The following is a 16,012-nucleotide window of genomic DNA, read 5'->3' on the forward strand; positions in this document are numbered from 1 at the left end:
GCTCTTCCCGTGCATCCCAGGATTCCATTGGCCTGCTGGACTGCAACAACACCCACCTAGGGTCAAACAAACCAAAATACTGCAGTTTGAGGCTTTTAGGCCAGTATTAGATCTCTCCCCTCTCCAGAACGTCAACACATAAAGGTGTTAGAAACACACAGATTATCCAGCTATAAAATATTACACGCAGCAAAGAGGACAGACCCAGGAGAGTTAAAAATAAAAGACAACTGTCACATCACTGTGGAGTGACATCCTCCACACACTGACCCTCCCCAGCACAAACCTGAGCCACCACCCTTCCCGTGCACCCCTGAAGGTCTGGGTGCCCCTCCTGCCCATCTGGGCCCACCCCTGGGGGTGCCAGGAGTTCTTTTTCCTGCCCTGTTTATCCTGTGGTTGGTGGAGCTGCTCTCTGCCCTCTGCCCAGGGCATCAGTCACTAAAAGCACTGGGACAGGGAGTGCTCTCACATTGTCTCTTTGCTCCCTTCATTCAGCCCTTGACTCGAGTGGGTAAAGAATTCAACAAGCCTTGAGGGCTTTGGAGAATCCTGCCTCTATCCCAGCACAGACCCCAGGAAAATGACTTTTGCCAAGGTGTTTATTTAGAAGAAAAATGCTGTTTTCTTCCGGGAACCTCAGGGACCACCGTGTTCTCTCAGCAACGTTTCACGTCTCATAAATGCTAATAAAATGCTAATAAAATATTGGAGGGTAATTCTTAAATTAACCCCGTTCTGATTCAAGCTGATGTTCCCAGTGGGGCTGTTGCACTCCCATTTTGCTTGGCATGTTTCCAGAGGAGGTGATCAAAATCTCCTCTTCCTTTTCTGTTTATCAGCCCCACTCTATTTTTATCGGATGACTCTCCCCATTGTCATGGCGAGAGAGGACCAGAGTCTGAGTTCAATTTAGCAATACATGACCATAAATACATCAGCAGATTGAATTACAGGCTGACATGCCAAAAGCAGCTCTCTCCTTCGCTTTTTTTTTTTTTCCCCTGCCTTCACACGTCTGACTCAATCACGGGTCTCTAATTGAAAAGCCTCGGCAGTGCATGAAGTTCATATCCATTATTAGGAAGCACGATGCCCTGGGAATGCTGATGAGTGTCTGGCAGGGCTGGGGAGCTCTGAGCTCTGTAACCACCCGGTCCTGACCCCCTCACAAGTGAGAGAGCAAAGCAGTGTAAGTGCCACTGGTACTGATGTTTACAGATGTAACAGCAGAGGGACGGTGCAGGGTGGAGAGGGGAGAGCTCTGCACGACTTTTATTCCACTTGTTGCCTTTCAAAATACTCAAAATTCCAAATATTTCACCCTCTTCCTGCCCAGCAGAACCCCAGGCAGGTTAGGAGGGAATAAATCCAACGCCGCCTGGATGTTAAGCCCTTATCTTCCCACTAGACAGTAATTTTCGGGTCTGACTCGCAACCAGCTGGAGTAAAACCTCCCCACATGGGACTGCAGCTCTCCGTGGAGAGGCAGGATGCGAGGGCGACCCTGGCACTCGGTCTCCCCTTCTGCTCAGGGACGGGAGCATCAAATAACTGTGCCGAAGATGTCAGATCCTCGTCGCTGCCCCCGGAGGAGCCCGCGGGCTCGTGTGCCGTGTTTGGGGGGAGCAGCAGCGAGTCCCCGCGCTCGGGGAGGGGGCTCGCTGAGGACCAGCCCGCGGGAGCCTTTAAAAGGACTTGTCGGGGCTGGAAGGAGCTCGGGCAGGGGAGGAAATGCGGGTCCCTCCTCTCGGAGGGCAGTGGGGGCTCCGGCCCCTCCCGGCAGCAGAGCGGAGCCCGCACCGGGCCGGGGGGGCTGCGACCCCCGGGCTGCGGGGTCGGGGCAGAGCGGCGGGAGCGGCAGAGCCAGGTAAGGGCATCCCTGGGATTGGGGAGGGGGGCACGGCCACGGGGAGAGGGGCAGAGACATAGGGAGGGGGGCAGAGACATCACAAGGGGGGCAGAGACTTGGGGAGGGGGGCACAGACATGGGGAGGGGGACACAGACATGGGGAGGGGGACACAGACATGGGGAGGGGGGCACAGACATGGAGAGGGGGGCACAGACGTGGGAAGAGGGGCACAGACATAGGGAAGGGGTACGGACATGGGGAGGGGGGTAGAAACTTGGGAAGGGGGGCACAGACACAGGGAGGGGGCAGAGACACGGGGAGGGGGCACAGACGCGCGGGGGGGATCATCGGGCAGAGCATCCCGGCGCAGCGCTCCTGCCTCCAGCTCTCTCGGCTCCCACCCTCCCGCCTGAGTTCCCGACGGGGGGGTGGCCCCAGGGCCGCTGTTCCCCCGGCCGGGAGCCCCGTCCCTCCTCCCCGGGGTGGGGGGAGCGGCCCCGTCCCCGCCCGCCGCCGCAGGGACGCGCGGGGAGCGCTCCCGGAGCGGGGCTCCAGCCGCGGCTCGGGGGGGGAGCGGGAGCATCCTGACTCCAGAGGGCAGAGGAGCCCCTGGAGCTGCAGGTAACGACCCCCGGGGGAGACGGGAGCAGCGAGCGGGGCTGGGGGAGGAGGGAGGCGGCGATGGGGGGAGAGGAGGGAGGATGGGGATGGGGCAGGCGAGGGGTCGCAAAGCGCTTTTGGGGGCTCGCTGCGGCGAATGAGGCACGGGAGCCATCGGTCCCGCTTGTGGCCACCCCGAGTTTGCCCTTCTGAGGGGGCTTTCCATGCGGAGTGCCCCCCGTCCTGGCTGGAGGGATGGTGGGGGAGATGGGGGTGACCCGTCCTGGCTGGAGGGATGACAGGGGGGGACCCGCTGGAGACGGGGGTGACCTGTCCTGGCTGGAGGGCGGAGGACGGAGGTGTTTGAAGCAGGAGCAGCCTCAACGCGGCTTGGAAGCTCCAAAGGGATGAGAAAGGCACCAGCGGGAGAGATGTGCGGGCACAGCCCGGTGTTGCCCTCCCCAAAAAGGTGCGAAAGCCCTGGATGTGCCCAGCCCGCAGAGAAGGGGCTCAGCCAGCCTCGGGGGCCGGAGCTGAGCGCAGGATGCTCCTCTCCGATCCAACACGGGGGGCTGGAATTGCTCCAGGGTGGGCAGCAGGACGCGGATGTCAAGGTCGAAGTGGAGCCCTGGGGGTCAGCGCTGCTCTGGGCTGGGAGCAGCTCCGTGTGTCCCTGTGCTGGCTCCAGGCGGCTCCCAGAATTCCCGGATCCGGGCACAGCTTGTTCCCGGTGCCCGGAGCTCTGCGCTGAAGAGCAGGGAAAGAACAACCCGGCTCTGGTGTTGCAGGTTGTGTTGGGGTGAACTAGAGAGCTTTTGGAGTTTTTGAGGGAGGAGACGTGCGGGTTCCACCAGGCAGCCTGTTCTGGGTGTGCTGGGAGCAGTCTGGGAGTGCTGGGGTGGGAAATCCCCCTCCTGGGCACGCTGGCACCAGGGCTTGGTGGCTGGGGTGGATCTGCACTGCTGGTGTGGGGTTTATCCAAGTCAGAGACCCCACACCTTGGAAGTTCCTCCCCAAGGCTCCTCTTCTGGAGCTGCTCCACTTCTTACAGCAAGAGAAGCTGTTCCTGAGCTCCTTCCAACCCGGGGCTCTCCCCGAGCCAAAGGGATCCGTGGCTGTTCCAGCTCTCCCCCAGCCTGGAAGCAGACACAGCCTGTAGTCAGAGCTCCTCAACTGCCCTGTCTTTGAGCCTCTCATGTCCCTGAGACCAGCTGATGTTTGGATTTGGATGAGCTGGATTACAGAAGAGAGGGTTGGAAGAGAAGCATTTTGATACAAACCCCTGCTGATGGTGATGGACCAGGGCTGGAGCTGGATTTTGGAAGGTCATCCCAGCCCGGGGAGGGCACAGAGATGTCGGCTCCACACCTTCCTCTGCCTGAAGCTGCTGAAATCTGGGAGCAAAACCAGCAGCAGGTGATTTCCAGGACTGTCTGTGTGGCAGGACCAGCTCAACCCGAGTGAGTAATCCCTGAGCAAAACAGAGCCTGAAGTGTGCTCGGGGAAAGAAAGGATTCAGCAAATATTTGGCAAAAGCAGAATTGTTTTATGGGCTGTTTGTTTGCAAACTAAAAATAGGAGCAAGTTACCAGGTCGTGTCTCCTCAGGGTGCTCTAGGAAACGCTGGGCTGGGGTGAGCAGGGGCATAACCAGGTGTTGTCAGCTTGAAAATGTGGTTTTTAAAGATTTTTCTACTACTAGAAGTGGTAAGAAGTCATTCAACTTGGACTTCAGCTGATCAGTGTTTAGCACCAACGCAGTTAATCCCAAGAGAGAAGCAATTTAGGGCGAGACAGTTGGTTTGTTGTGTGTTCTGTAGGGAAAAATCAATCCCTCCAGGTTTTTTTGGAGCGAGAAACACGCCCTGAGAAACATCAAATGGCAGATTTTAACGAGGAGAAAGTTCTCATCTGAACTGATTCATTCTGCTTTTCAACCCCAGGTGGTGGAACAGGGTTGGGAGAGGGGAAACCAAGAATGTTATATATGGAACAATGAGATTTGTGTGCTTTTAGGCAGCTCCTGGTTTAGTCCCAGGACATGGTGACAACTGCCAGGAGGTGAAGGAGGTCTCACCACGATGCTGCATCTCCCTCCTGCTCACACAGAGCCTTCCCTGGGGGTGTTATTTCAGAGCTGCTCTTCCAGGTCACACCAACTTTCACACCATCTCCCTCCCCTTCCAGCAGCAAAACCCTCAGCTCTGCCTGCTGGATCCATGAAAACACCAGGAATGTGGCCCCTGGGCTGTATTATGGGAAGCAACAGGTGATGAACACCCAAAAGGGCAAATTTACTGAAGGACCAAGAGAATTTTCTTTGCTTTATTACAGCAAATTATTACAGCAAATTACTCCACTGACAAATCCATGGGGTGGGAAGATCTTGACTCCTAAAATGAGGTTTCTTTCTGGGTTGGGAAAACCCTACAAAGTTGTGTTGCCAGCACATAATTCTTGGAGAAATATCCAGCTGCTTTTCTTCCCATTACACCTTAGAATGCCTGTTTTCAAAGCCTGTCCCTCTGGGTTCCCATTTTGGCTGTTATTCCTGGTCCTCCTGCACCTGGAAGCAGCAATTTGCCATCCTGTTGTTGTAATTCCATTCACAGCAATTACGGCCGGTGCTGCATAAGAGAGTTATGATTCCAGCAGTAAATAGGCAGCGAGATCAAATCTTGACTCATAAAATTAGGTTTCTTTCTGTAATTCCTGCTTGATCCCAGCTCCACTCTCATGCAATGCACTCCAGAGGGTTGTTTTTGCTTTGCTATTGCAACCACAGCCAGGCAGGATTTCAGCCTTCATCTGGCTGGGCATTTTTAAGGTTTGTTCTTCCTTAGGCTGTGATGGTTTTCAGTCACTGATGGGCTCTGTGATGTTGGATCCTCACTCTGTTGCCCGGCAAAATTACATGTATTCAGGATACCTGCTAGAGAAGTTTTCACTAATTTCTGAGCAGGATGGGCTGTCTATAATCCCTCTTTTCTTTCTCCCCTCATTATGGCAGGGACATGGACAGTCAGATATGTTCAGCTGTAGTGGATGCTGATTTTTTTTGGCCCTGCCAAAGGAGAATTTGGAATGATATCATTGGTTACTCTGGGTCTGTGTTCTTATCTCCTTTCTGTTTTGTGTGCTTTAAGCAGAAAGCCCATAATTTATGGACTGTACCAGTGGGGTGGCTCAGAGATCAAACACCAAAGGGAAAAAAATCTGGCTGAGAACAAGTGCCCTGGAGGGGATGTGTTTTATTAATCCACTAATTAAGAACACCCAAACAAGGCTATCAGGTATCAGTCAGCATGTCTTAATTATGTTTAGTCATCCTTTGGGGAGGTTCATGGCCATTGACTGCTGGAGTGACAATGTGAGCCCAGGCAGAATGGGGGAAGCTGTGAGATGGACAGAGGGACAAATCCTCTGTGCTCACCCAAAACAGCCAGAAAAACATCATCTGCAGCTGTCCAGGTTTTCTTTTGTTGTTGCCATATCATAAAAATACCCCAAAATACCAGTGGCTACAAGGGAGGGAGGTTTCCATGGCTGAGTGGATAAAACAAGGAATGGACACCCGAGGTCTGGGCTCAGTTTTCATACCTGGATGACTTTAAGCACATCACATCCTCACATGGGAACCTTCAGGTGATGGAAACTCCCTCCTGGTGCTGCCAGCCTGCAGGTTGGCACCGTATGAACACTTGAGATTTTGCATCAGAGCCTTAGCAAATGGATTTGCCCCTCAGCAAATGTGTTGTCCCATCCCTGGAAGTGTCCAAGGCCAGGTTGGACGGGGCTTGGAGCAACCTGGGCCAGTGGAAGGCGTCCCTGCCCATGGCAGGAGGTGGGACTGGATGTTCTTTAAGGTCCCTTCCAACCCAAACTATTCCAGGATTCTGTGATTTCCTTCTCAGTGCTCTCGGTATGACAATGAATATTGTGAAATTCATCACGTTTTAATTTTAATTCAATTAAGAGTGAAGGTTGATGTTCACATAGAACTAAGAGAAGAGCCCCAAAATACTGCAGTGACGAAGTGCTGAAGTGTCACTGACCCCTGGGGACAGCACAGCAGCAGGAGGAGACGTCACAGCTGCTGCTGGAGGAGGCTGGAAACTGTCCCTCTCCGTGGAAGACACACAAAGCCCTTCCAGGAAAACCTTTGGGTGCATCAGGAATGCCAGGCATGGATGGCTGGAAGAGCCCTTTGTGCTGTAGATTTTCTTCAGGGTGAGAAGAAATCTGAGAGTGTTCAACTAAAGGAGCTCCTTGTCCTGCTCCTCCAAGGCCTCAACTCCAAAAGCAGTGGAAGGAGCACCAGGCTGGAACTTCCTGGGTCATTTCCACAGTCACCTATTCCAAGGAGGTGACTTTAGAGGAAAGATGTCCTTCCTCATTTCTGAGAGCCCCAGGATGAGCCACACATGACTGCACCTCCTGACCTGCCCCTGCTGAGCTCCAGTTCTTTTTACATCCCCCTATTTTTGGAGTCCCAGCACAAAAACTTGGCTTTTTTTTTTTTGGCCCAGACTGGTGATGCTGAGCTTGTCTGCCCTGCTGAGGAGAGCTGCTTTCCCAGGCTCAGCACCAAACTCAGCCCCAAAGTTTCAGCTGAAAATAAGAGTTTATAAACACCGACTGTCCCATCCCACCACCCTTTTCCTTTGTATTCTGCCCTTCAAACATCCCAGCTGGGTCACACAGAGAGAAAATGGGATCTTCCCAAACCCCCAGAGCACAGGAGGAGTGTGGGGCTGCTGTGGCTTCTCCCAGATTCCCCCCCCACGAAGAAACTGAGATTTAACACAATATTTTAAGCTGAGACTTAACACAATATTTTAAACTGAGATTTAACACAATATTTTAAACTGAGACTTAACACAATATTTTAAACTGAGATTTAACACAATATTTTAAACTGAGATTTAACACAATATTTTAAGCTGAGGGTCAGGACAGCATTTAAAACTCCACTTTTTAGACAGAGCTGGGCTTTGCCTTTTTTTATCTGAGGACTAACCCAGTCCTATTTCATTTATAAGGGGTATGGTCTGGCTGAGCTCTCCCTACAGGGATTGCAGGGATGCTCCCACTGTGCCTGTGGCTGCAACACCTGAACCCAAACACCCAAACAAAGTGTTCAGAACCTTCAAATCATCTCCACCTCCAAGCCAGCATTTGTAAGAACGCTGTAGATGGTTCACATATTTCCTTCATGACCGAAATTAGGAAACTGGCTTTAGAATAATCACCTAAAAAATTAGAACAATAACCCCCAAATTCAGCTTCTCTCATGACTGCCCTAAAGCAAACCCTGAAAAAAAAACCTCCCAACCATTTACAGCTTTAAAATGGTCCTTTTCATCTCTGGCTTGGATTTGGGGGGGGGGTAAGATGATGTGGAGCTCTTCCTGCCATCCCAGCCCCCCCTGGATCCCTGATTTCCCTGCTCCATCTCCTCCCAGCCATGGAGTGACATGTGAGACACCTACTCCCCATCTGCACGTTTCCAAATCAGAGCAGCAGATCTGTGATTACAACTGGGAGCTGGAGGGACTTCTCCTCTTCCCCCACTGCAGTTTTTCTCACCCCAAGAGAAAGCCCAGCAACAGCCGTGGAGGTGGGTTTGGATTCCTCCTGGAGACAAGGAGGTTTTCGTGCTGCAGTGATGCACAATTTGCTTGGGCTCGAAAGGCATGAATGCAGAGTGGGCTGGGTGTTTGGGAATCCATCTTCCTGCCCCCGGATTATCATGGAAATGTGACCATCAGGTGATGGCAACAAAGGTTGCTGAGCACAACCTGCTTGAGCACCTTCACCAAGGTTCATTGTGAGACTCAGGAGAGACCTCGTGTTTTGAATCTGCAACTTTTTTAGAGCAAATGCTTTCAAGTTTCTCTGGAGAAATGCTTTATAAACACCTACTTGGACAAAAATATGAAAAAATATTCCTGTGAATCAAGCCCAGCAGAGAAACAGGGCGTTGGAAATTCTCAGCCTCTTGCAGAATGTCTATTAAAACCTCTCCTGCCACCCCCTCTGCTCAGCTGTGCCCTGCAGTGCCCACTGCAGCTTGGATTTCTGGCAGAATGAAGGTGTTTCTCGGCCACAAAGTACAGTTCAGGTGAGAGGAGAGGGATTGGAAACACTGAGAGAAGAACAGTCTTAAGAGGTGGAAAAGGAGGGGGTTGTTCCTCTCCATTCCAGCCTGTCTGTGCCTCATCCTGATCCACGGAGAAGGGAGCTCAGCCATGGCCCTTCCCACCTTGGAGCTCACGGGCTTTTTCCCTGGGGTTTTGTCATTGTCATGGAGGGTTTAGTTCCCCAATTCCACACTGCTGGTGCTCCCTGGGGGTTCTCCAGTGGCTCTGCCAGGCAATAAGTGGCATTTGAATCCATCAGACTGATGTTTCCATGCAAACAGGGAGACTTGGGAAACATCCGAGCAGAGCTTCTGATCCCAAGAGCTGGGAAGTGCCTTTGGCTCTGGGCTGTGCAGGAGTGAGGTGGGGTGGAGTCATCCCTGAGCCCCCCCAGGTCACCTCAGTGACAGCAGAACTGCCCCAAATGGGACTTTAAAGCTCTCAGAAGCAATGCAGGGCTCTGCTCTCAGCCTGATCCGTGTGTGCTCCTCAGAGCCCTTCCGAATTCTGCTCCAACAATTCCTCCATCAGATTTTAGACAGAAAATTAAGGGTAAAGGTGGCCTTGTGGACTTCACAGAATCATGGAATGGTTTGGGTGGAAAAGAACCTTAAAGCTCATCCAGTCCCACCCCCTGCCCATGGGCAGGGACACCTTCCACTAGCCCAGGTTGCTCCAATCTGGCCTTGGACACTTGCAGGGATGGGGCAGCCACAGCTTCTCTGGGCAACCTGTGCCAGGGCCTCCCCACCTTCACAGGGAAGAATTCTTTCCCCATGTCTAAACTAAACCTATCCCCTTTCAGTTTAAAGCCAGTATTCCTCGTCCTATCACCCCATGACCTTGCTAAAAGACCCTCTCCTTTTTCCAGGCTGGGAAGTGTTGGCATTATCAGCCCAGCTCCTGGATATCCCAGAAGAGGCCATTGGCTCACAGAGAGTGAGACACTCAAATGGGGAAGGTTTTTTGCAAAACCTCCTGTTTCTTATCAGCAGAGGAAGGACTGGCCTTGTTACAGCGGGTTTTGGACCCAAACAACCACATGCCAGGGCATTCCAACTCCTTCTGCCTCAGGCGGGGAAGCGTGATGGCCTCACCCTCTCCCCTCTCACCCGTGTTTCCCAGCAGGATTCCTGTTGTTCCCGTGTTACTGTTGTGCAGCCTCCCATCTTTATGGTTCCATCCAGCTCTGCCTGGATCCCGTGAAAATGAAACAGATGCCAGCAGCTCCTGGGATGAGCCCTGAGCTCTCCCACTGTGCAATCCCTTTGTCCAGGTATTGATCTCACATGCTCGCTGCATAATTCCAACACAAATCCTGAACCTGGAGAGAACATTAAATGACGTGTCAAACTGAATGTTCTGTGAATTCACTCCTTCTCTCTTTTTTCTTCCTCTTCAAATTTTCTTTCTAGGAACAAGATGCCCATGAAGTTTAACCTCCTTTAGCCTTAAAAAGTAAAAAGTTATGGATCCTTTGTACTTTCCCAACGCGTTCGGCGCCGAGGGCGGTTCCGGCGGCGGGAATTCCTCCCTGCTGACGAACACGACGGAGAACGGGACCCTCCCGGAGCAGCCCCCCTTCAAGTACGTCCACAAAGTGCTCATCCCCATCTGCTACCTCCTGGTGTGCGCCGTGGGGCTCAGCGGGAACACGCTGGTCATCTACGTGGTGCTGCGTCACGCCAAGATGAAAACCGTCACCAACATCTACATCCTCAACCTGGCCGTGGCCGACGTGCTCTTCATGCTGGGCCTGCCCTTCCTGGCCACCCAGAATGCCATCTCCTACTGGCCCTTTGGCTCCTTCCTCTGCAGGTTGGTCATGACCGTGGACGGCATCAACCAGTTCACGAGCATCTTCTGCCTGACGGTGATGAGCATGGACCGGTACCTGGCCGTGGTTCATCCCATCAAATCCACCAAGTGGAGGCGGCCCAGGGTGGCCAAGCTCATCAGCGTGACCGTGTGGACATTCTCCTTCTTGGTGGTGCTTCCAGTCATCATCTTCTCGGACGTGCAGGAGGACTTTCAGACCTGCAACATGAACTGGCCGGAGCCCGTCAGCATCTGGTCGGCGGCTTTCATCGTCTACACCTCGGTCCTGGGCTTCTTTGGGCCTCTGCTGGTGATCTGCCTCTGCTATTTGCTGATTGTCATCAAGGTCAAGTCGTCAGGGGTCCGGGTGGGGTCTACGAGGCGCAGGAGGTCGGAGAGGAAGGTGACCAGGATGGTGGTGATCATCGTGGTGGTCTTCGTGCTCTGCTGGCTCCCCTTTTACACCATGAACATCGTCAACTTGATATTCATCCTGCCAGCAGACCCCGTGCTGGAGGGCTTGTACTTCTTTATGGTGGTGCTGTCCTATGCAAACAGCTGTGCCAACCCCATCCTTTACGGGTTCCTCTCTGACAACTTCAAGCAGAGCTTTCAGAAAGTCCTTTGCCTGCGGAAGGGCAACGGCGTGGAGGACGGGGAGCCCGTGGAACACAGGCAGGAGAACAGCAGCCGCCTGCAGGAGTCCATGCTGACCCAGAGGAACGTGGAGTTCAACGGCCACATGCAGACCAGCAAGGTCTGAGGGCGTGGGTTGGGGCTGCAAAGGGCTGGTGGAGCTGGAGAACTTGGGGGGCCTCGAGGAGAGATGAATCCGTGGCAAAGGTGAAAGGTGGAGACCCACAGGCTCCAGTAAATGTACATAGAAGTGGCTTCACTCCCCTCCCTTCCCCAGCTCGGAGTGGTAGGGGCCGTGCTGGGCTGTGGCCAAGCTCTCGTGGTGACCTGGGTCATGTGGGACCACTTTGGGTCCTCTGGAGATCTCCAGGCTTTGTACTGCCCTAGTGATGCAAAACCACACGAAATCAGTTTTAACCACCTTGTTAAGCTGGGCTTATGGCTGCTCTGCACTGTTGGGAGCAGCTCAAAGCAGAAAACAGCTCAGACAGTGTCTCTGAGATCCATCAAGGGGATCTCTTACAAGAAAAATGCTGTTTCTTAAGAGTTTCATACCCAAAAGGCCCCAGCACTGACCTCAGAGCTGTGCATGAGCCATGGCTGGAACCTGCTGGGTGCTCCTTCTGCATTGGTTTGCTGTCATGAACCCACCTGAGGGATTCATGGTGCCCAGGAATCCTTCAAACACACCAAGAATGAGGAAAAAAACCCCATGATTAGGAAGACCTAAATCCTAAACAGGTCTAAATCCTAAAGGATTCAGTGTATTCATGATGTTCTCACATTCTAACCCAAAGTGCATAGAAAACGTGATGTGACCACTCTGTTGTTCTGTCAGTGCTGATCATTGTGAAGTCCTGGGGAGCTGTCGTGTGTATTTATTGGTTCTGAATGTCAGTCTGGACGTGAATATAAACTGTATTTTCAGAAATTAAAACAAGTTCAACCCCCCTCCTGGCTGTGGTTTAGTTGGCAGGGTGGGGTTTGCTCAAAGGCTGGATCTTGGAGGGCTTTGCCAGCCCTTGAGGACTCTGGGATTCTGTTCCTGCCACACTCACATTCCCCAAACGTGAGAGCACAAGAACTCACCTGATAAAACGAGGGACAACTGCAGGATCCAAATCTCACTCCAAATCCCAGCACAGTCAGGTTGACTCTGATTAATTAAGTCACCCACTATCTATTATTTCAGGAATTATCAGGCTCTTGCAGGCATAAATCAACTTCTTATCAGTCCTTGAGACATGTGGAGTAATTAGTGCAGGCCTTGATGTCCTCCCTGCCAGCTCCATCTGCCTGCAGTGGGTTTGCCATGAGTTCTCCATTGATGGGATTAGAAAAACCCATTTTAGCTCCCAGCTCGTTTGGGAAGTGGCAGTAATTGATAATTAATAATTAATGCTCCCGTGGAGGGAGGGGCCCCGTGGGTGCAGCGCTGGGGACTCGCTCTGCAGAGCACAGGGATGGAGAATTCCAGTTGCTGAGTAAATCTGTGGCATTGTCCACCCCCAGCCTGATCCTCTGGAGCACCTGAACTCTTTTAAACTAAAAGAGGGAAGATTTAGGTGGAATATTAGGAAGGAATTCTTCCCTGTGAGGGTGGGGAGGCCCTGGCACAGGTTGCCCAGAGAAGCTGTGGCTGCTCCATCCCTGGAAGTGTCCAAGGCCAGGTTGGACGGGGCTTGGAGCAACCTGGGCTGGTGGAAGATGTCCCTGCCCATGGCAGGGGGTGGGATGAGATGAGCTTTAGGGTCCCTTCCAACCCAAACCATTCCATGATTCTGTGAATTTGGGGTTAGACAAAACCACCAGCAGACTCTGAGTGGTTTGAGGACTTGGCAGACCCAAAATGTCCTTCCAGACATTTCATCCCAGGATCAGACCCCCCTTCTAAAAGATATATAATTCTCTCAGGCACATGGTGGGAGTGTCACATTATTGTGGTGGCACCTTGAGTGACACATTATTGGGGTGTCCTGTGCAGGGCCAGGAGCTGGACTGGATGATCCTTGTGGGTCCATTCCAGCTCAGGATATTCCATGATTCTGTGATCTCTCAGCCTGTCAGATCCACAGGGACTTGGTGTTACTTCACCAGATAAAAATAAAAGCCCCTCATTGCAATAAGTCACACACCTGGAGATAAAATAATATAATGAGGAGCAGATGGAAGAATAAATCCCAGAGCCAAAGAAAATAAACCCCCTAGTCTGTGGATCAGGTAAAACACAGAAGAACACTCACAGAACTCGAGTAAAAATTGGCAGAGTTGAAGCGCCAGAGATTCTGGATAATCTCTTATTTGCTCTTCAGGGAAAAAGCAAATATTTATTTCAATCCTCTCTGAGCACGGGAGAGCTGGAGAGGTGAGATGAGTGAGGAGCCAGGGGTTTATGGTTCTGTCACCTTCATCTGGAGCAGCATCAGGAGACATCTGTGTAAAAATGACCTGGGGCATCAGGGATCCCCTGTTTTCCTTTCCATGGTGATTTTAGAATGTGCTGGAAAGGAAAACCAACAGCATTTCACAGCAAGACTTTCACAAACATTGAAGCTGTGTTAGCAGGAGCATCGTCTCTTGCCACAGAGGAGATTTTAGTGCAGACTCTGAGGGCTTTGTGTGCTCAGAGAAATGTCTCAGTTCCCTCCTCTGACTCAGAGTCAGGTTGTGTGGAGTCACCACAGGATCATCTCTCGTGGTCTTCAGCTGTGTGCTACTGAGATTTTACCTTCATTTCCTTCTATTGAACCATTTTGGGCCAAGTTTATAAGTTATGAACCGATTGAACCAACCCCCAAACCTTATTTCGTATTTTCTGGGTCCTAAAAAGTCTTTTCTTCCCAAGTAAACTGGCTGTTGTTTATGATGGTGACATGCAGAGCTTGTCCAAGCCTGGGCTGTTCTCAGCTCCCGACTCGGTGCCCAAGTGGCAGAACTGTCCCCTTGGGGACACAGAGGCTTCAGCCCCCCTGGAACATCCACTGGCACATCCCCTCCACCCTGGATCTTACTCCCACACTAAGATTGAACAGAAGTGGAGCCAATCAGTGCTAATTTTGGTGTGCCACCCCCTTTGCAGGCCCTGATGAAGGGTTATCCTTCACTAATCACCTGGATTTTGATGCTCTGACCACCAGTGATGACCAGAAAGACTCAAGGGAAGCTGAAAAGCACAATCCATGTGCTGATCAACCCAAGGATCCTCTTTGCCTTGATTTCAAAGCTTGATAAAGCCCTGAAGATTAACTCCTTGCCAGCAAGAATGACACCAGGAGGCAGAAAACTCGGAAGCCTCTGAATTCCTTCCTAATTCCTCTCTTGATTTACAGCACGACTTGGCTTCTATTAATTTTCCATAAACCCCCAAAGAAACCACTTTAGGCTTGTGTGCAGAGTGTACCCATGAGACTGAAAAGAGCTTTCCATTAGGGTAATGACTGATTTGTTTTCTAATTTCCCAAGAATCACAACTAATTTTATTTCCTGAGCGGGCAGCGGCTCTCGGGCCCCAGGGAACGGGTAAATGTGCCTTTGCAGAAGGAATTCTTGTTTTGCAAACACATTGCACTTAATGAAATCCATTCCCACAGAAACAGGGGCAACTAAAGAGGAAGGGATGACTCCAATCAGTGAGGAAAAGCTTCTGCTCTCGGTGTCAACTTGTGGCCTCACAGATCTTGGCTCAGCTCCTGATTTTAACCTGACAGGTTTGATGTGAGGTGGGCTCTGATTCCCCTCGGTTTTCCACCTCTAAAACCAACCCAGTGCTTCCTTTCCCACACCTGCACAGAGGAGGGATTTTAAAAGTCCCAGCACAAAGTGCATGTTTGGTGCCAGCACCAGAGTTTTATTAAAACCTCACAGGAATAGTCACTTTTTATGAAAAGGAGAAGTCCTGGTGCATCAATTTGGCATCTCTTTGACATAAGTGTCCTTTCCCTAATCCAGGTGGGGGTTTTGCTGGAAAACACAGCCCTAGATGGACAATCAGGTGGCTCTTGTTGACAATGAATCTCCAGAAAAGTGTGCAGCTTGTTGTTACCTTCTCCAAGAGGGACGATTTGGGAGGGAAACTGGGGCTCAGTGGGGCTCTCTTGGGGCAAAGGGGATGAATTGATCTCTCAGAGTGGGTCTTGAGGGAGGATCCAACGTGTTCACAACCCCCCCCCCAATCAGTGGCATGGCCAGGATGGTGCTGCTGAGCCTGGGGAAGGGCTCAGTGCCACCAAGAGCCCCTTTTCCAACACTCCCAGCCCCAGCAATGCTGAGGGGGGTGGAAAATGAGCCAGGGAATTCCTGCCAGGGCTCAGGGGTTGGGGGGGGGGGGGGCAGGCTAGAAACAATATCCTCAATTCATGGCCAAAATGCAGGTGGTTTGTTCACAGTGACAGAAGGGGAGGGATGAAATCTGGGTGAAACCTCGGGAAATCACTCCCTGAAGCACAGGAAGAAGCATTGCAGTATTTAGCATCCAGCAGGGTGTTTGACACCCTGAATGCTGAAATAGGAATAAAACCCAGGCTGCCAGAGCCTGTCTGAGTCCTCCTGCAGCCAGCCTTGCCCCAGTATCTGCTCTGGATCCTTTTGGAGTGGACCTGCCACTCAGGAGCTTTGTCACAGTCAGAGAGTCACATCAGGCACCACAGGAATTTCCAAAGAAGGTGGGATCGCTCCATGTCCTGCTTTTCACCAAGGACCAGCCCGACCCTACCTCTTCTCCCACTCCCCCCGGGTCAGGATTGGGATCAGAGTTGCCAGGAAATGGATGTTCCAGCTGCTGCTGCTGCAATGCATCACATTTAACGAGCCAATTTAGGGAGGCTTTCAACGCTCCAACCGCCAGAGAAAGCAGGCAAATGACCTTTCCAGCAAACAGCTCTCCGAGGAATTCGGTGCCATCACAAACGCCTGGCCCCAGCTCTAGTTGGAGGAGCTCTTTTCCCGGCCTTTTATTTCTGGAAGC

At 51.9% G+C, this 16,012-nt stretch overlaps 1 protein-coding gene across 4 annotated transcripts; it reads left to right on the plus strand.

Moving 5' to 3' along the window:
• The first annotated feature begins 1,334 nt into the window (after positions 1 to 1,334).
• Positions 1,335 to 12,000, plus strand: SSTR5 (somatostatin receptor 5). 4 transcript variants are annotated; one of them, XM_027751204.2, is made up of 2 exons: positions 1,335 to 1,870; positions 10,011 to 12,000. In XM_027751204.2, exon 2 carries the CDS (start codon positions 10,064 to 10,066, stop codon positions 11,174 to 11,176), a length of 1,113 nt encoding a protein of 370 aa, XP_027607005.2. In that variant the 5' UTR covers positions 1,335 to 1,870; positions 10,011 to 10,063; the 3' UTR covers positions 11,177 to 12,000. The 4 variants fall into 4 exon arrangements, with proteins under 4 accessions (XP_027607005.2, XP_027607006.2, XP_027607007.2 ...); XM_027751205.2 differs by lacking the exon at positions 1,335 to 1,870 and adding an exon at positions 2,400 to 2,474; XM_027751206.2 differs by lacking the exon at positions 1,335 to 1,870 and adding an exon at positions 2,884 to 5,745.
• Positions 12,001 to 16,012: the final 4,012 nt, after the last annotated feature.

Source organism: Pipra filicauda, unplaced genomic scaffold (assembly GCF_003945595.2).
Source record: "Pipra filicauda isolate LSUMZ 115617 unplaced genomic scaffold, ASM394559v2 scaffold483_size702785_pilon, whole genome shotgun sequence".
NCBI classification, from domain to species: Eukaryota; Metazoa; Chordata; class Aves; order Passeriformes; family Pipridae; genus Pipra; species Pipra filicauda.

What these genes read in the sequence shown, in the direction of transcription:
- SSTR5 (XM_027751204.2), top strand. Translation starts at nt 10,064, where the DNA reads ATGGATCCTTTGTACTTTCCCAACGCGTTCGGCGCCGAGGGCGGTTCC.